Source organism: Lepisma saccharinum, chromosome 12 (assembly GCF_977018435.1).
Source record: "Lepisma saccharinum chromosome 12, izLepSacc3.1, whole genome shotgun sequence".
NCBI classification, from domain to species: Eukaryota; Metazoa; Arthropoda; class Insecta; order Zygentoma; family Lepismatidae; genus Lepisma; species Lepisma saccharinum.
The window spans coordinates 46,802,199-46,823,975 of record NC_139240.1 but is presented as its reverse complement, the minus strand read 5'-3'; the positions used below and the strand labels follow the sequence as shown (position 1 = coordinate 46,823,975).

Genomic DNA, 21,777 nt, shown 5'->3' with positions numbered 1-21,777 from the left:
CCCACGGCGAAGGCCTACCTGGAGTTCGTGGAAAGGCACGCGACTCAATTCAACAACATACAGTTCGACATGCCAGATTTCGTCGTAGTGCTTTTTCAGACCGGGAGGGACAACAATCAGGAAAAAGATTCCAGCAAGTTCGACGATTGCAAGATCAAGAATGTTTATCTCAAGAATGGTAGGAACGAAGTGTTCCCGCGCGAGAATTACAACCTCGACATGACCAAAGATGATTACCTCAAACTTTACGAAGCGTTCTCTGCTTACAAATGCGTGACCGAGGGAAGCGTGGACATGTACTACACGCCAAGCGAATTCAAAACACGCAGGCCGAAGTTCGTCATCAACACGACGAAGCGGAAGCAGGTCGTGGTCAACGATCGAACCAACATCAAGGTCGTCTGCGAGTTCCACGATGCCTTGCCTGCCGATACTCTATGCAGCGTCATCCTGGTCGCAGAGAAGTCCTTCATCCACGACGTGAAGAACGAGAGGGTCACGGAGCAGTTTTAAAAAAAAATCCTAAAAAAATGCCACATACTAAAAAAAAAATCAATACATTTTTTAGGTTATATAAAATATAATGTAAGTTAGTTCGGTGTGCAAATAAAAAAAATGATAGGTTAAGTTATATCACTGAAGATCGTAAAAAAATCGTAAGATAGGTTAAGTTATATCACTGAAGATCGTAAAAAAATCGTAAGATAGGTTAAGTTATATCACGTAAGATCGTGATCGAGTGAGGTGTTGGCAACACTGCGAGAAAATGGGGCTTATGCCTTACAAGAGAAAACCATTAAGTCCAGCCCCACCGAGCCCCACTCCGAGCTCCACTTTCGGTTGCAGAACTCTCTATTTGGGTCTACTCTAAAGTAGGTCAAGGCATGTAGAGGCTCTCGTGTAGTTTAGCACGAAAAAAATGAATAGGTTAAGTTATATCACGTAAGATCGTGATATACCTACAAGTGTGAGGTGGAAAAAAAGGGAAATTTTACTAAAACATCGCTAAACGCTAAAACATCGACAAAAAATTGTCAAAATATGTTAAAAACTGATATTCAATTGATAAAAAAAGAGGCTACAAATGCATACCTACAAAGTGTGGCGTAGAAACAATCAATATACACTACTCCCTCCGCAGTTGCTTGGAACTTTCGTCGGCTTGAAAATATTTATTTCTTTAAAGAGCATAATATTGTTTAATAACGGTGATTAGATTCTTCTACACTCAATTTCTAAGTGAGAGTACTTGGAGTGGCAACTGCCCCCTTTTGCCCCCCGTGCGCACGCCTAATATGCAATTGTGAGAGCTTCATTACAAACAAATCACACTATATGTATGCTATTAATGTAACGTAGCTAATTTCTATACCGTCACCGATAATTCATTACAGTTGGCAACACAACGTCACAAAACTCAAAATCAATTGTGTTTGGCAACTATGTTTTATCTCTCAGGCAGCAGTGTAACTGATTATACATTATATATTCCAGAGATGCCATCTACAACAGTGATGGGGTTTTGTTCAATCCTTGAAACCGTCAGGTCTGCATAAGCAGGAAACTTTTCGAATCGTTCGTAGCTAGGAAAATTTAAGGACACATTTAATAATAACGGTGCTGAATATAGATTTACACGTACATCTACAGAAACTTCTTTGAAACTTGAAGGTAACAATGAACGATGTCTGTTGCTACGGAAACCACCATGTTTTATACTTGTTTCGACTTCATTGTAGTCTTCAATTTAAACTGTTCAAACATTAGGAATTTATAGAACGTGGATCCGTGGCATAACTGTCGCTGTTTCAGAACAAGTAGACAAGACACGAAGGAATGCTTTAGCAGTAGTTTTTGTGAACCTATCCTTTACACACAAGGAAATTGTGTCACCGGAAAATGATGACACATTATTATGCTTCTTGTTGCTTTAATTTTCTCCTTCATTCGCTAAATTCCTGTTTCTTGTTCAGTTTCGTTTATTTTTCTTCATAAATGTTAAAAGTCGAGAGACTGCTGTAGAAAAAGAAGCAGTGAAGATGTGGTATCTCGCGTAAGGCTGCACTAAATACATTTTTGTTGTATCTTTTGGATAAGAGATGACAGCACCAATGTGCTCTGATCTTAAAAACTACCACTTCATCTCCATTTGTACACAGAAACTTTAACATGACGGCAACAATATACATTTTTCTCATTTACTTAAAAATAGTAATGCTAATAATATTATGAATATTTGAAAGTGTAGAAAATAAAATGATCTTTAATATCCCAAAAATTATTCCTGATAGAATCTACATTAGTAGTAAGGTTGTGGTTGAGGCAATTTGAGCCGATGGTTTGGTTAGACTAGACGTACGCACGTATCATATGTAATACTATGAATACCAGTCATCTACGTTCAACTACGTATGTCAGACACTAGCTTGCTCCAGGTTTTCTTCCACACATTGAATGCATACAATTATGAGTCGGAAAATATAGCTAATTAAATTATATTTTCCCAATCTCTTCAATAAAATTAAGTTCAAAGAGATGTGACCTTGATGGAGGTGGTAAATTCAGCAACACAGGACATATTTCCTTTGCAACGTATTATTTCTCTTCATAACCTCTGTGCGGTATACACAAATTCTGTCTTCAGAGCAAAGGAGTGGATTGAGTTAATTATTATGTACTGTAATATAGCGTCAGCTGTCTGGAGTCAAGTCCCGGTAATCCTTGTTCCCTGATATGTGATGTTAAACTGTTGAGAGTTGATAATAAGATCAGGTAGCTCTAGTGACTTCTTCCTGTTAAGGTCGCAATGGAGAACAAGTACGAGCATAACTCATTAAATAAGCAATTTTATTCTAAATTTCATGAAGATTTATGCACAACAAAAATTTGTATTTCTGGACTCAATATGGTTCCTTAACAACACGTCATAAAGGTGTCGTGACGATCGAGCAGTATGCGCCTGCGCTGTAGCTCTTACAGCATGGCTGCTTCACTGTTGACTTGCACCGTAGAAGAGCAACGAAGTGTTATTAGTCTTTTGTTATCAGAGGGAGTGAAACCTTCTGAACTCTACAGAAGAATGAATGAGAAAGAAAAGAAAGAAAAAAGGATAAATGTATAAACTAATGGACATGCATGATACAAAATATAAAAATACAACTTGAATAAAAATAAGAAAGAAAAATTAATATATGTATAAACTAATGGGCATGTATGATAAAAAAATATAAAAATACAACTTGAATAAAAATAAGAAAGAAAAAAGGTTTATATGTATAAACTAATGGACATGTACGTCGCTTTCATCTTTAGTACATATATATGTATAACGTCAGCTGAAACAATGAATGAAACAGCAATAGCAATAATACTAATAATAAATTGAAAAGACAAAAGAAAGATTATGGAATTTGAGATGCTAATAGTTATAACAAGTTACATGAACAGAGTTGGCAATTATTACAATGCATATATATTTATAACAGCAATAGCAATAATACTAATAATAAATTGAAAAGACAAAAGAAAGATTATGGAATTTGAGATGCTAATAGTTATAACAAGTTACATGAACAGAGTTGGCAATTATTACAATGCATATATATTTATAACAGCAATAGCAATAATACTAATAATAAATTGAAAAGACAAAAGAAAGATTATGAAATTTGAGATGCTAATAGTTATAAGAAGTTACATGAACAGAGTTGCAATTATTACAATGCATATATATTTTTAACAGAAAAGTAGCTCGTAATTATGTGCTTAGCTGCCTTGCTAGTAGGTATTTCATTCTTTGGTGGCAGATGCGGTGTACGATCTTCCATAGGTTGTTGTATTATGAACTGGAACTGACAAAAAAAAAATCCGTCGCGTTATACATATGTATATATGTACATATGTATTACATAGTAGTAGATGATTTTTTAGTTTCTTTTTAAACTGCTTATAAGACTGGATGGATGCACCGCGGCGCTAATGTTGTGGATCTAATAGAGATCTTTGCTGGTGGATCCTTTGAAATCGTGTACAAAATTGACGCTCACAACCTTAGAGTATAAGCTCACGACCGACGTACTCTCGCAAAAAGCATTCTCGTCACCACTGGCAGGCATTTTACAACTGGGGGCAGAATATAGAACTACTGTGACCGTTCCGAAAAGAAAATTGAGGATGTGTTCACGGGATATTCGACCGGTGATCATGTTGTATTGCTTATGGAACGTGTTTTTTATCGTTCAGATCATTTTTAAACACCCTGTACACTAAACTAGACTCTTCAAGATGATTAGTGAGATAACCCGGATGTTGTAGTTCAAAAATAATGGCGAAAAAATATGGCTTTAAAATACATAATCTTCAGTTCTGCGATTCGAAGCGTGTAGGTGGTCTTATTATGTGAACTGAACTGAACTCAAGTGTCAAAGCTTCGATTTCAAATGAGTTATCGACTTTGTCGTGGGTGTCTTTGCGAATCTAGGGCAATGACAAAAGAGTGCATGTTAAATATGAAATTCCCTTTGACATTGACACGCTTCTTTCATAATTGGCAGGATTTTTTTTTTATATTGAAGCTGGTACCGAGATAATTTATCATGTAATCCCTTTGATTAAATTTCAGAAGCCTGATATTGTCTGCCTGCATGTAATACTAGGAACTGGAAGCTTTGTGCATTGTGTTTTAGAATAAGGAAAATAAGGTATTTGAGCTTAATTTCCTCTTTCAAGAATAGAACGTAACATTGAAGTATATCTTGTTACGTCACTTGCTGATTAGGGGAGAGTCGTCCAAAATTGGGTTATTAACATATTTTGGCCTACCAAAAGTAAATTTATCAATGAAGAAAATGTTTGAAACCTTTTCTCTTCTTTTCTAAGTATATCCTAGACTATCAGGAAACAAGGTTGTTTGTATAAAAAAATAGGCGATGCAGGATAAATATTTTTTGTGGAAAATATGAAATTGTCCTCGTTTTGGACAATCGGTTTGGTAAAATGGGGTACTCACGTGAGACAATGTAATGCAAATTTTTGTTACAAAAAGTTTAAGAAAGAACAAAAGTCAAGTTAGCCATGAAAACTACAATAAAGCTATAAGATAGGAAGTTTTTTGTAACGTTTGTTTTTTTTAAGATCTACACTAACCTACCACAGATTAGGGTACCCTTATCTGTGGTACTACTGCTGCACTACAGCATGTTATTTTCTTCTTGATATAGTTTTTTGTAAATTGTCAGCGTCTATACTGTAAAATTAATAATACTACTATTCTTCTTCTGTAGCGGTTTCTACATGTGTACTCGAAAACACTCCGAAATCCTTATTTACTGTATATGCGTCACCACACGTCACAAGAATGTTTTGCATTAACTCTTGAATTAATGTCATACAAAGCACGGAAATTTTCCAGCCACATGTTCATATATTTCTGATCAACTAGAGTACCTTCTCAAAACACTATGTTGCCGATCACTTGAAACCGGAAGTATTTGACCGGAAGTAATAAACTCATTAAAAGTAATGGTCAAATTACATAAATAACAGTAAAAAAACTAAACTAAAGTATAAGGTGCACGCATTGTAACAGAAGGTTTACTCTGATATGCAGGGAACGGAATTATATGTAAATACATATTTATGTATGAAGCTGAAATCAGTTATATTTTATATTATCTTTGCACATCATGGCATGTACACTCGAAAAATTCCGTTTTTATTTTCCATATTTGTATATATATTAGGTTTTGGCCCATACTATTTAAGTTATTTTTACATATTATATCCATATTTCAGAATATTTCTCAACGTTTACTCGATATTCGCACAATAACTACATGTCTCCGTGTGACCGAAGGAGTTGGGTGAATTTCTTGCGAATTTGAAATACACTCCCATTACTTCTTGTTATATTGAACACAGTTTTAGTCAATATAAATGTATCTAAAGAGACAACAGAAGGAAATTCATGTTCGAACACGTACAACAAGATTTTGTTAATCATTGTCTTGGAAACAGAAAATGAAAACACATTTTGTGTTGTTTTCAGTAATGTCAATGTAAGCGTAGTGTATTTTATGTAACTCGTGCAGTGTCTTATATTATAAGGTAAATTTTTACGATTTTAAGTACATATTGTAGTGCTGCCTCCTAGAGGAAGAAGAAGCAAGCTATATTTTCTAGACAAGAGTCTGTGCAAACAGAACCTGGAATGGGGAACGTAGTTTCGTTATAATGTAAAGTGCCATGTTGTTTTGTGAGTTCCTTAATAAATTCAGTTAATCTTGTTAATATATGTGTTTCCATCGCACAACATTATGGCGCAGTCGGTATAAAAGAACTTTTCTCTTCATGGATTGCAGGATTTGCAAGAACCTTACATTTCCGTAAGTTTATTCATCTCGGACTGACTGTCCTCGTTCGTACAACAAGCTGTTGTAGCAATCATAAACGTGTTGCTTTGACGCAATTTGACATAACACGGTAAGGATTAACCGTCTACATTGTTTAAGTCTTATCAAAATAGTGTGATGTAAATATATATATATCAAGATTCCTTCTAACGTGGAAACAAGTTATAATCATGAAACGTACAAGGGCTTTGTCACGTTTAGAAACATTGTGATCCGATGCAGATCAAGTATAATTATATGAAAACTCACATTCCATTGTTATTAGGTTGACTCCACATTTTGGTGAAAATAACTAGATATGTATTTACATATTTTTTACTACATCCATCCCCTGCTGATACCACCGTATACCCTTGACAACAGCCCTGTCTAACTTCATCTCTTCATCTGGAAAGATGATTGCACATGTGGCAATGACAACACCAGAGGGGGTATGAGGGTGAACGAAAAGGATTTCTCCCTTACCATCTCTCAGCAAACAAGATAAACTAGAATAATAAAGACTATATGAACCAAATTATGAATTTTTGACTCGTTTTAGTTGATTTGGGTTATGTTACGTCACTTTTCTGCAACCCTTTAGTTACTAGCGACGGAAATATGCATCTTGTTATAATATTTAGAAATATATTGCATGCGACTGCCTACCTAGAAATACTCATCAATTTATTGTGTGTTGGCTCTTCTAAATTTCCAATGTACGAAATACTACTTGAAACAATTCCAACTTTTTGATTTGTAATTATCTAGAGCAGTGGTTCTCAAATTGTGGTACGCGTACCCCTGGAGGTACGCGATCAGCTCGGAAGAGAAATGTCGAGAATACCCACACGACAACATTTTTTCTGTAGGTGTATAGAGCAGACTTCATATCTTTAACACTCAACGGGAAAATTAGGCTGATTTTATCACTAACACTCTTATCTTTGTTTCATTTGAAATAAAATTCTTGTTCCAAATCTCAACCCATTTCAGTCTTCAACTCAAAAACCCACAAACATTTATTGAAGTGTAATAAAACGTCACGACTACGACTGGGTGTATTGCTGGTGAAGTTCATAAACATGATGCAATAATAGAAGCGGTACCACCTACCTAGTAACAATACCTATTGGTACCAAACTTGCATGTGCCTTGTTAAATTGTGTGAAGTTAATGTGTAAGCGAGTCCGCACCAGTTTGAGTAAGTTCTTTACTTCCATTTTTTGCCAATAACTCTGGAAAAAATTGAAAATTAAAGTCTTTCATATTCTTAGCATAGAGTGTTTCAACATTTATATTTTGGTAACTAATCATAAATAAACGTAGGAACACCTAATAAAGAAATAAACGCGGGATTCTGATGTTTATTTGTTTCCAATACTTTCCACATACAGCCCGAAGCCATTTTGCTTTATTGCAGATACACAAGCACATTTGCCAGAAACATCAAATAGGAGAGCACATTTTCCAGTTAAGTTTTGTAAAGTTTTTCCAATGGAAATTTAACATAAGATTTTATCTGATGATTACGGAAGCTAATGCTACAGGGCCAGATCAAGCCGCTTCACCGTAGGAGTCTGATTGGTTCGTTTGGTTACTTTTGTGCCACTCTGCTAATCAAGAAGATGAGGACTGGTGATGATTAGATGAAATTGATGAAGAGTACACCCAGGCTTGAATTCGAACCCGGGATTCATTCACGTCGTAGCGCCCTGTACTAACTCCGGCGGACTCCGAAGCTTTTGATTGGTGGACAAGGTCTATATAAATTTATAAGGAGTGGTTCTTTAAATATGCAATTAATTAATTCGCCTGTTTTTTCTGGTTATTTCTCTCCCTTTCTATCTTTCCATTTTCATTCTTCCTGTTTCCCTCTTTCCTTATTTGTTTCTCTTTACTTCTCTCCTTAGACTCTCTCCCTTTCATTCTTTCTTTGTGTCTTTATCTCATTCTATCTTTCTTCTTTCCTCTCTCTTCCTCCCTTTCTTTCTTTCTTTCTTTATCTCATTCTATCTTTCTTCCTTCCTCTCTATCTCTTTATTTCTTTCATTTTTCTTTCTTTCTTTGTAACTTTTTCTCATTCTATCTTTCTTTCTTCCTCTCTCTCTTTCTTTCTTTTTCTTTCTCTGTGTCTTTATCTCATTCTATCTTTCTTTCTTCCTCTCTCGCTCCCTTTCTTTCTTTCTTTCTTTCTTTCTTTGTGTCTCTACCTCATTCTATCTTTCTTCCTTCACTTCTTTATTTTTCTCTTTGTACTTTATTTCTCTTTTGCATTGTGTCGACCTCCTTCTATATTTCCATCTTTCCTCGTCTATCTCTTTCTCTATAATCCTGTCCATACACTTTCTATCCTTCTATAATTCTTTTACACCCGTGTGTGTGATCCTTCTGTAATTGATTCAAATAGTGGTAAATACTGTTCTTCCAACCCCTCTATAAGTAGTAGTAATATTGTGTGTGTGTGTCACAACACTCTCAAAATTTCAACGTCCCCGTCCCCTAAACCTTTTCACACAGGCCCAATTTATGCTCATTTTGGCTCTAAATGCACCCTCTAAATACCAACTTACACCCACAGCTGCTTCAAATTTCTGTATAAGCTCCTGTGTCTTCTCCACATATACTGTAGGAATAGGCTTGGTTATTGTCAGGTGATTCAATAACCAACAGAAGCGAACATGAAAGGAAACAGATAGAATTCTCCTAGCACATATCTAACTTCCCCCAGTGTTTTCTTCTTCTTTTTGCTTCATGCGAACAGAATAATATCATCCGTAAGGATTCTTCCCTTTCCCTGCACGTTAAAATCATATTCGGTTGCCATGGAGACCAAAATTGCGCATAGATACAGCTTGGAAGTATTAGTTGGCAACTAACCAAGTTGAAGGCGAAATACCACGCATGTGTGCTTGTATCTAGGAGGTAGGCCAGTAGTGGGAGCGAAATATCTACATGACGATATGTGTTTGTTGTACGTACCACAGTGGAAATTTAAAATAAATACTCTAATTTATAAACCGTAGGAAATGTTTTGTTGTGTTGAGTATCTCAACACCTCTTAATACTCATTCGCTTTTTCTTGGTCTGTCATTTTACATAAATTAACAATCTCCCTGATCTCAGTATATGTCCCCTAAAATTGAATAGATTGTTTGAAAGTATAAATTACAAGTAGGAGTTACATTTCCAGTAAACATATTGCGAATGAGTTACGTTTTAAAGTCAGTAACTTGCCAGAGTGGTTAGCACAGCATGCTACGATGCCAAGAGCCATCTAAATTAGCTAAAAGTGGCAGAGATGCAAAGTAAAATTAACCAAATCGTTACATATACAGCACAGTGGAGATGTGTAAGCACCAATGTGGCAACAGTGAAAATTCTGCCAGACGTCTAATTTCGTGTTCCCGAGTATAGTTTTATAATTATGGGCGTCTCTCTTTCTCTCTCCCTCTCTCTCTCTGTTTCTCTTTTTTTCCCTCTCCGTATTTCTCTACTTCTTTTTCTTGTTCTCCATACTTCTCTTTTCCCTTTTTCCTTATTTTTCTCTTTTTCTCTCTCTCTGTTTTCTCTCTCCCTATTTCTCTATCTCTTTCTCTCCCCCTCTATCTCTCTCGCTTTCTCTATCCCACCTCTCTTCTTTTCTTTTTCTCTCTCTTTCTCCATCTCATTCTCTTTTTCTCTCCCCCTATTTCTCTATTTCTTTTTCACTATATTTCTATTTTCCCGTTCTCCTTATTTTTCTATTTTCCTCTCTGTTTCTCTCTCCCTATTTTTCTGTCTCTTTCTCTTCCCTCCCCCTTTCTCTCTGTCTCTTTCTCTTCCCTCCCCTCTCTCTCTCTCTCACTTGCTTTCTCTATCCCCCTCTCTCCTTTTCTCTCTCTCTCTATTTCTCTCTCTCTCTATATATATATATTCCTCCTCTCTCTCTTTTTCTATTCCCTTTCTCTCTCTCTCTCTCCTTCCCCTCTCCCTCTCACACACACCGTATCTCTCTCTTTCTACCTCCCTATCTTGTCTCTCTCTCTCTGTTTATCTCTGGTAGATTGTTAGATGGTGATGGTACGGACTGACAAGGGTACTTTTTACAACTTTGCCACGTACTACCCTAAGAAATTAGTTATATTTTCTTTATATATTTATTTAAAAAGAAATAAACAAAATAATAAGATGGACACATACACATATAACAAGAATAATAACAACTAGGGCAAATATAATATTATTTACACTTCAGCTGCTTTATGCACGCCGTTCTGTAAGTCTGCTTTGATAAATGGAATCCCGGAGCATCTCTTAGTGAGTTGTAAATGGTTTGTAGCCTGTAGAGAAGTGATCTTTGTTCTAAAGATAGCCTTGAAGATTTAATGTAAAAGAAGTTGTTGCATTTACTGTTGGGACGTGGGATTCTGATATTAAGAAGTGGCAAGAGTTCGCTGGTGAAAAGTTGTCCATTAATGATTCTGAAGAGTAGTGTTAAATCTGAGAGTTGGCGAAGAGAAAGGTCATGCATTTGTAGAGTGGATAGAATTTCTTGTTTGGAGAAGTTTGCAAGGGTTGGGCATCTGAGTTTGACTATTCTGACGAAGAAACTTACTACTTTGTTTTGTTTAAGTTGCTTTCACATGCCATTGACCAAATACAGGAGCCATATTCAAGAATAGGAAAAACACACATTGTAAAGTAGGTTTTGAGGGCAGAAACGTGTGTTATGTCTGTAAATCTGTAAATTAGTCCAAGTGTTTTCATAGCTTCCGAAGTTATGTAGTCTATGTGATGGTTGAAAGTCAGTTTGCTATCAAAAATTACACCAAGGTGTACGAACGGAATAACCTGGTTGCATAATTTGTAGGATGGAGCTGTGCTATTGAATTTTAGGGTAAACCTCATGACAACAGATTTTTCCTACTCCTTACAAAATTCCTGGACACGCTGCTCTTCCATCTCTTTCAAGGAATTACTGAGGTCAATGCGACCAGAAGGCCAAGGACCTGATCTGTTTTCCTTCCTTGGTGACGCAAAAGAAAATGTCTTCTGCGTTTATCACTTAAGCAGTTAGTTTGGCCTTGTCTGCCTGCTTGTCAGTTCCTCTTTGTTGGTTCCTCCACTCAACAATCATGGCTTTGACAGCCTCCCTCTAGTCTCGACGCTTCTGTGGCCCCTCTCCCTTTTGGCCTTGCGTGGGACGCAGAGTGTAGGTGTCAAAGTACCGCATCACCTAATGAGAGATGAGCCGTTCATAGAAAATCCAATATTGGAGAAAGCCCGTATTACAGAGCTTTGTTATCTGAAAAATTAGGATTATATGGTTACGTTCTAGTACAAGCTTTTTTTCACTCTATCTCTCTCCCTTTTCGCTGTTCCTCTTTGTTATGTCTCTCTCTTCATATTCGTGTTTCATTCTTCTTTCAACTTCTTTATCGTCCGCTTTTTCCTCTCCCGTCCATTACCTCCTTCCTCTTTCTCGTATTAATTCGCTCCCAGCCTCTTCTCTCTTACATTCCCTCACTCCCGTCTATAATTATCTCATTCCCTCTCTCTCCCTTCATTCCTTCCCTCCCCCATTCCCACACTCCCTATCTCATTTCTCCCTCATTACATCTCACTCTCATTCCTCACTTCTATTTCTCATTCCATTCTATCTCATCCTCTTACTTCCCCCATTCCCGGGCTCCCTTTCTCATTCCATAGCTCTCCTTTCCTCATTCCCTCGTTTCGCCTCTTTCATTCCCCCTCTCCCTTCTTTTTTCCATTCTTTCCATCCATATCGCTCTCTGCTGTCATCATTTCTCTTTACGTATATACAACACCGTCATTTCCCTTCTCTTACATTTCTATCTTTCCTATTTGGAGTCGTTTTCCTGTCACTTATATTCCATCGCAGCGATGTGGATGAATGGAGAATAGATCAAAGCATACTATGGTATTCAGAAACATACATCTGTACCCAGGCCGAGATTCGGTCCCACAATATTCGAAAAGCTCAATATGCTGACCAAGGCAGAATTTATTTTATTTTAAAACATAAGCTAAACGTTGCGTTTCAACCTTCTAGCAAGGTCTTCTTCAGACTCTGTACCAAGTACAAATGAAATAAGGTACAAAACAGGAAGCTCGTATGTACACAAAAATCACTCCCCTCCAGACACAAGATTATTAGAAAGTTGTTTATCTGGAACATTCCTTTCCAAGTGTTCCAGCAGGTGACCTTCCCCTGTCAACTGTTGTTTCACCTCACAGGCGATCTAGATAAACATTTTCTTTCATCTGGAAAGTGGTTGGACTCTTTACCTCACGCTCTTTTTCCTTCATTCTTCTTCCTTCTTCTCTCCTCCTTCGCTCTTGTCCTTTCTACTCTTTTTAATACCTTCTTCCATGCTTTGTTTATCTTCAGTCCCCCATTCCAGTTCATTGTGTCTTCTTCTCCTTTCTTCTCTCTTTCCTTGGCCTCCTTCCATTTTCTCACTAGTACTCTCTTCTCCCTTCCGATCTGCTTAGCCTCATCCCACTCTATGTCATGTCCTGTTTCTCTCGTGTGCTTAAATATCGCATTTCTATCTCTTGGTCAGCATATTGAGTTTTTGGTTATCACGGAAACAAGGCTTAATGGTGTTATCACAATATTCGGTTGAGAGACCATGACTCGACCACTCAACGAGCTTGACCACCTAGGTGTGTGTGGGGGGGGGGTTGACTTGAATAGAGTTAGTGAACAAATGTGTTTAGTATTCGACAATCTCGTCAACAGAGGTTCAGTCTCCAAGTCCCGGTTTGTACACCATCATTCATTTATCAATTCCATCTAAACCATTCATATACTAGATGGAAAGAAAAGCGACATAAAAACATGAAAAAATTATTTAAAAAGTACTATTATTAATTGAGACCCAAGAATAAGTCATAGTTTTTAAGTTAACGTTTACAAATTTCATATTTTGATGTCATATTTCTCTTCCAGAAAGCTGAAGACATACCGCACAAAGATTCACCTGAACCTGTTTGTAGCCATTTTGATTCAAGTAGTAGTTCGCCTAGTGCTTTATTTGAATCAAGTAGTGCTCAGAGGAGATAACACAGGACTCAGCACAAGCTTACAACAATCTCGTCGCGGGATAGACAATACGGTAAGGCTTTCAGAATATCGTCACGGTTCATGATTGAGAGATTGTTCATTTGTTATAAATATTAGCACTGCAATTACCTACTTACTTGAGCATGAAAAGTACTCATATAATAGGTAGGGGTATAATGTTAAATTATGGGGGCTATTCGCCGGATGTTTTTAAATTTCTGTGCTTCCTTGGCGCTGGCGGGAACTTTACTTCCGGTTTTCAATAGAATAACATGGAGTTCAAAGGTGTAAAGGCAGTGTCTTAAGAAAAGGCATTAAGTTAGCTTGGCTTTTGCTTATAACACGAAGTTGGGAACAAATCTTTTTTTTTTCTCGTGTATCACGCATAGTTTTCAGACAGATCCGATACGAAAAAATCAGTGGATTCAGGAAGTAAAGCGAAAAGACTGGACAGAAACACGAGGGAATAGGCTCTATAGTCGACACTACATCACCGGAGTAAGTCAAATGAAAATATATTACGTGTTTCGAAGATTATAATTGTCTAACGCACATGTGTTGACTAAATTTAATAACTGAAACAGTTTATAATCATCCAGAATTCCAAAAATTATAATTTAATGTAATCAATGTAAACTTTATTAGTAAAATTTTTACTAACGTGTGAAGTCTTTTCTTGAACGATACTTGCAAAAGTTAATATTAAAATACAATAATTTTTCATTTCAGTATTGTAACTGTTGTGCTGGATATGCACTCGAATAGCATTAACAAATAAATAATAGTAATAAATTTAGAATAAAAGGAGTTTATTTCATTATTTTAGTAATAGTTATTGTATAACATTTATAACAGTTATAGTTATTATTATTATTTCTAATATTCTACTTTTATTACTGGCCTTTACCCCATACCAAAATTTCTGACGACGCTCTCTCTAAGCCATATGATACAATTAAAGGGGCTGTGTTTGACTACACAATGTCGAAAATTATACATTTTACTGTTGTAAAATTGAAGTTTTTCAATGTTTATAATTTATGTAAGCAGAAGTCTCAACACGAAACTGTTGGTAGAAAATCAACATTGTCTTGGAAAAGACACTATTTTTCCGTAAATCTTCATCCAAAGGATCCGGGAAATTGCCAATGTTTTCTAGGTACCTTTGTCTCTCTATACAACCCAAAAATTTCAAGTGGTCCATTTTGTTTCCGATCTTTTATGAGAAAATAAGCTTGGTGACGATCTGTAATCCACTTGTTTACGTTGGAAAATTGCCCAAACCGGAAGTTCTTTCCCCGCCATCTATAATCGAATTGTCTGATCGATTATTTTTTTGTTTATTCAGGAATAACATTAAAAACCGACCAGAGCCAATAATACAATGAAAAGCAATTTTAGAACCTGAGCGATGAAAGAACAAACTTGAAATTCTGTTCTTGTCTTTTCTGAAGAAAGGCAGGGAGGCTCCCATGAACCCCTTGAACCAATCCATTTGGTCCAGTTGCCATGGTGAGGGGGAATTCTTGTAGTGTTCTGCGTTGCCAAACTTGGGACTGACAGCTAAACTTTTCGAAACATGTGGCAAAGTCCTAACGGTCGCTGCAGCGTAGCTAACGAATGGGTCTCCGATCCTCTGCCTCGCCCTGAACCACGATCGAAGGGTGCATGTTAACAGTAGAAGATGTCGTTTACGACGGAGCAAAATCAGGCGTCTGGCAACACTGCTTTTTTGTACATGGAAACTCCCACATCTGGAGATAAAAAGTCTTGTTTGTTCTTTGGTCGTATGGGCAGACGCTTCATGAAACCTCCTCTGGGCACCCCTGCTTCGAACACTCATCTCCTGAACTATAGACTATTTTTCAAAGCAGTTATTGCAAAAATTATTGCGCGTGTGTTGTCCTAATCACTGCTTTTATTTGAAAATCTTGATTTTTCGAAATTTCGGAGGGACTGTAGCCCCATCAGCCCCCCTCTGCATACGTTAGCAGTACTAATATTCCTACAAGATTTTGTGTCTACACAGAGCTTTGGACTGGAAGCTGTATTTCAAAAAATTGATCCATATTCCAGCATGAAATACTTCCCCCATATAGAGACTTCATACCAGTAGTATTATGGGGGAAGTATTTGTTCCCGTGACTGTACATGATCAGCTTGAGGCTTGTTAGTAATGAGATTTTCTTGCGTCAGCCATGACAACAATTGAGGAATGTATAATTTCAGTCTAATTACTCAAACATTGCTCTCCTAAAGATGGAGCTGGTGGCTAATGAATAGGTCAGACACAGTTTGCAAGTGGAATCTAATTGCAGTGGTTCGAAACTTCAGGAAATTAATAACTGGAAATTTGAGTGCATATCCTGAATATTCATGTTTTATTACCTTCTTTTCAATAACATGAATAACTGCACTCAAAAGTATATAGTTTCTGCCTCAATGTCTAAGAATATAATATATAGAATTTGTAGGTATGAATATTGACGGTTCTTAATCATCTGGGGTCGGTGAATTTATTTTCATTTTTATTAAGTTATTAGAAAAGTGATTGAAGGAGGGAATATTAAAGAACTATTCCATAGGATATAAAGGAATTGTTACAGGAGTGTAAAATTAAATCTCCACATAAAATTCTTACGGAATTACACAATCTCAAATTAAACAGAGACTACACTTCTGTTAGGAAGATCTGAAAATTCCAGACACCCAGACAGTGGCGGCGATTGGGTTCCAAGGGGGGAGGGGCAAGGTGACAAAACTGGGGGTGCAAGGACAGTTTGCTTTCCCTTCGTAGATAAGGTTTAGCATAGTGCATGGGCAAAAGTGAAAAAAAGTGGGGGGAAAGTTGCCCCTCATGCACAACCTAATCGCCGCCACTGCTCTCAGACAAGGACAAAGAGTGAAAAATGACCACATGTGCCGACTTTTCTCAAAATTTTAATTCAGTCATTCCAAAAAAATATCGCAAGTAGATACCAATTGCGGCATTTTTTGTTACAATATCACAAGTGGATAAAAAATTTCGGCAGTTTTTCACCTGCCTTGTATTTGCGATAGCCAACATATGCGGTTTTGAGTCCGAAAGAGTGTTCATATGAGCACCCTTTCGGACCCATAACAAGCATATGTTGGCTAACGAAAATACAAGACAGGTGACATTTCTTTTAAGACATTACATGTTTAATGCTGTATATGTAATTTTGGTCTGTTTTATTTTCACGTGAAATGAAGGTCTTTAAGAAAATAGCATAAAGTTGGAGGTGAACTTTTTAACATTTTGTCAAATATGTTTGTAACCATCAGGACTGTGAAAATATTTTCCTTGTCTTTCTGATGGCATATAAACGGGCTATAATATGACACGAAAGTCAGTGAATTTGGTTTTACAATAGCAGAGATATAGCCAATGTTGTATGTTAACGTGTACGTTAAAATATTATTAAATGCTATTTTAGTTAATTGCTTGTGAGTGCTCCAACACTGATGTTATTTTCAACCTGTTGCTATTTTATCGGGATTCGAACATATATTCCTTTTCCGGAATGTTTGGAGTAAGAGAACGCGAACGCGTCCTTAGCGCACGTTGCGACTGTGTGCCTCGTCCAACGAACGCGCGGAGGGGAGGGGTCGCGCGAGAGGGGGTGACTCGACTGGTCAGTGGTTCTGTAGTAAATATGACAGCTCGCAACCCTACTAAAGTGAGAATCATAGAACTTAAGACCTTCTGTAAACAAAAGCAGGTGTACCCTAACAGTGTCGCAAACTTATGAAAAAAATAATCCACATAGCCTACAAGATGTAAAAACATTCCATTTGTCAACAGATTCGGAATAAGCAGTGTATCACTGATGACCTGTTGAAAGTTACTGAATGTATGTAAAAAAAAAAATCAAAAAATGTACATCTTGCCTGGTGGCCGAATTTTAGACTCATCACCGAAGTTCCCTGGCTCGAACCCGGCATGGTTGTTATTTGTGAGTGTCCCTTCATCAATTTCATCTGACGATCACTCATTCTCATCATCGGGATTAGCCAAAAGTAGAAGAAAAGCAACGCTAAATTAAAAAAAATCAAATACAAAATTTACATCATATTCCCCAGGAGTAAGACGGTTCCGTACCAAAGGATTAATTTTCTCTCATATTTTACTAAAAAAAAACTTGCTAGAAGAATATGACACATTGAGATAAATTACGTTTTGAAACCAGGGTTTCTTCATTAAATTTATTTGATGTTTGAAAGTGTTATGATTTATTATTATAGATAATGAAAGTAAGCTAATACATATGATTTGGTTGACTAAATTAATAATAATTAATTAGATAAAAATAATGAAAATAACTCATTTGGTTTGATTGATTTGCTTTATTTTACTTTCCCTCTTGTGCCACTTATGGCTAATTTGCGAAGATGGGGATGAATGATGATGATATGATGAAATTGATGAATGGACATTCACAAATATCCATGTCCAGGCCACGATTCGAACCCGGGACCCCTGGCGTCGTAGCGCGATGTGCTAACCACTCCGTCACGGGGGCGGCTAACTAATTTGGAATTCAAATATCACCTACCCCTCATCGTCTTGTAACTAATGACAAATGTGCGTGTCACAACGTGGTCGATCTACACCTCAATGTCACACATTCCAGTATCCTCCAGAGTGTACTTCAACATCTCTAAAGTTACTTCATCCAAAAACACACTCTATGTCCTTCTCATCCCGTTCAAAAATGCTGGATTATGCAGCAAAGACACCAAGGGAAACTAAAACGGCAACTTAGAGAAGCATAAAAGTGGGGAAAGAAGACTATAGAATACATAAATATTTTGAAGCAATCACATTTTATTCTACGCTACATATAAAATAAAATGCATATTTGGGGGTGAATTTTTAAATATTGTCACATTTTTCTTATCTCTTATTGACAGGTGTTCATTTTAAATCAGCCTCCCTCACCCTACGGCCCAGGGTTGGCATGTTTAAAACAAAAGTGTTTAAAACACTTTGTTTTAAACGTTTAAAACACACGGCTTTGTTTTTTTTATAAATGTTTTAAACGTTTAAAACAATGTGTTTTAAACATGTTTTTTTTACAAGTGTTTAAAACACATTTTGGTGGTAGCTATTTTATAGTCTGTGATAATTTTTTTGTTTGGCAACCCTGTTTTTCATTGAATCTGTGTCAATTAACCCGTGCTCTACAGGTCTCACTTATCGCACAACACTTGGGCAACCTGATATTTTGACGTCACGAGAGAAAGCTTTTTAATTTTAGGCTAAATGTCTATGTTGTTAGGTTAGGCAGGCTAGCTATGTATGCACAAGGTCGCAAAATTGTTGTGCGACAAGAAAGGCCCGTGCTTTACTGTAGAAATCGAAACCTATCAGTTCCTTGTTTCGCATCGTCCTGTAAGTTTGAGACTGGTGGAAGCTTGAAATGGAAACTAATTATCTAAATACACAATGCGTGATTTTGATGTTGACGTGATTTTTTTTTCTTTTGCGATACGATTCATTGGTCTGTATAACTGAATGAAGCGCAGATGCTTACTTTTGGTAACATAATTTTGTACTTGGAAAGATAAATTGATCTGGAGAATCTATTATGACACTGCAGGTTGTTTTCTGCTATATAAACTGTTCATACAGCAGGAAATAAGTCACCGTGATTTTTTCAGGACGAGGATAGTAATTCTATAATATTTAGTTTCTTGAAATTTAGATGAATATAAATCCTAACCTACTTCAGTAGTGGCGGAAAAAGGGGGGCTATTACCCACAACTTTTATCCCTGCAGACACGGGCGCCGACTTGTCAAAATTATTGGGGGCTCTGATCACTGAAATAAATTAATGAATGATTCACTCCCTCCCTTTTTTAAGTTTTGGCCTCAGTGTTCGGAATCTCATAAAAGCTAGGGGTGTGCGGGATCCCGAAAAGTCAGGACCGGGATCGGGAAAAAAATTTCCCGTTCCGATCCGGACTTCGGGAAATGATTTCCCGAATTTTCGGAATCCCGGGCAGTCGGGAAATACCGAATGCTCATTTGAAAATGTCGTTATTTCTCGACGTTTTCTGCATTATCAATTTCTGGAACTTACCCTAAATTGTTAGTTTTTAATCCAGAAATCACTTAAAGTGAAAATGACGTGTATAATTCGAGATTTTCAGAGCATCGGGAAATTTTGAACATTTCCCGACTCAGTAGGGAAATTGAAAATTTTTCCCGTCCCGATCCCGTCCCGCACACCTCTAATAAAAGCCCATGAATTCCTCAAAAATATCATTTTTTTATTCACAGAATATTAATTGCCCACGGATGGATATGTCACATGTTTCGTCAACCATAATAGCAAAATATTCCCGACTTTTATTATCTGCTACCACGGAGCGCAAAACAGATCTCCCTAATATATCAATGATCTCGTTCTGAATGTCATACGAGAGCCATTTGTAGCCCGAACGTCCCATCCACTATCCTAGTTCATGCACATCGTCTTTTGAGACTCTTTTTTACTAAACATTTTAACAATACTCATAATTACATACTTAGTATATACTAGTAATAAATCATGCGTTTTGCTGTCTCTGGTCATAGCCTCCCAAAAGTTGATGGTTTAGCGGTTTCAGTCCCCCAAGGTTAATGGTCTAGAAAATTTTAAATGTGTATTAAAAGTTAAGTTCATGAGGCACAATTCAGAGTAAACTTTACAAGAGAAGCAAAATAATACATTAGATCCTCTTATGCAAAATTATTTGGGGGGCTCTGCCCCCACATTGTTAATATTGGCGGGCTCGAGCACCCCTAAGCCCATGGAGTCGGCGCCTATGCCTGCAGTAGAGGTGTGCGGGATTCCGAAAAGTCGGAACCGGGGTCGGGAAAGAAAATTTCCGTCCCGATCCCGACTTCCGGAAATGACTTCCCGACTTTCTGGGATCCCAAGCAGTCTGGAAATTCCGAATGGTCATTTTAAAACGTCGTCAATTCTAGACATTCTCTGCATTGTGGTTTTGTACCAGAAGTGTAAAAACAATGACTTAAGATGGAAATTACGGGTAGAATTCGAGATTTCAAGAGCTTTGGGAAATTTCGAACACATCCCGTTCCGAAAATTTTCCGACTTTTTCGGGAAATTGAGAATTTTCACCGTCCCGAATGTCGGGGTTTAAAGAATTTCCCGTCCCGACCCAAAAAATTCTGTCCCGCACACCCCTACTCTGCAGTATGGTAAAATTTATCTCCAAAAGTAAATAAACTGTCCTTGTCGCCATTGTACTCATAAAAATGAGTATTTTTTTCTTTTTAACGACTTTAAGTATAATTTACTGGGAAAAGGTTGATTTTGTTTTGTTTAAAACATGTTTAAAACATGTTTTTAACTCATGTTTAAAACTATGTTTAAAACAAAAAAAAACCTGTTTTAAACAAAAAGAACAGTTTGTTTTGTTCTTTTTTAAAAAAAACACAAATTTTGCCAACCCTGCTACGGCCTGCCCTCCTTCAACCGCAAAAGTATTCCGGAGTGTGAGGATGTCACCATCCGGATGGTGAACACCTCTGGATTATAGATCGACTCCTGCGTCCCACCCCCTACCCCATCCCCGGAGGATCGTCACTGACAATGTGAAATCCCACTATCATGTACCGACATTTGACATACCACTTCCGTTTCTGTACTTGACTTAGTGAGAAGTACTGAGGTTGGCAACAGCCTAATAACGGATTTCTTCCGCATCATGTAGTCCGTTCTATGAAAGTACGTTAATGGAAGAAAAACGTGTAAATTACATTGGATTATACATTATATTCATTAAAGGTTTCTGTTTATAATAATAATACGTGATTATTGTATAAATTACAATCCATCACGTGAACAGCAAGAAAATAGCGCCAGTTTCGAACATGGCGACTTCCATGTGTGCAGGAAGGTCTCCCGTATTTTCAGAGTAGTCTTTCGGAAATACAGCCGTTTGAAAAGTGACAAGAAGCAGGTTGTTCTAAACGTTTATGTGACGTTGTGTCGGTGCTATCCTGAGCAAGCAGTGAAGTTGGTGTCCAAGTGTAATTGGGTGTCTGCGTCTTTGTGTTTTCGGTGTGGTGAAAGAAAGGAAAACGACCGGTCAAGTTGTGAGTCCCGCGAAAAAAACACGTTGTTGCTCGTATAAACAAGTACACCGATTTTGAGATAAGTGCAATACAAAGCGAGGTGCTTTCGTATTCTTTCAAAGAGCCGTCCTGTCCACTGTGGGGAAGATGTTGATAGTGATGATTGATGACGATCTCCCCAATTTTAGCAGTCGACGTTAAT

The 21,777-nt window shown here is 37.2% G+C and overlaps 1 protein-coding gene across 1 annotated transcript in view; it reads left to right on the top strand.

Moving 5' to 3' along the window:
• LOC145996320 (PDF receptor-like) overlaps window positions 1–21,777 on the top strand; it is a 164,386-nt gene that overhangs the window by 107,903 nt on the left and 34,706 nt on the right. The window contains exon 4 of the mRNA XM_083132752.1: window positions 13,348–13,513. Within this exon, the coding sequence (XP_082988878.1) occupies window positions 13,348–13,513 (166 nt within the window). The remainder of the gene's footprint in view (window positions 1–13,347; window positions 13,514–21,777) is intronic.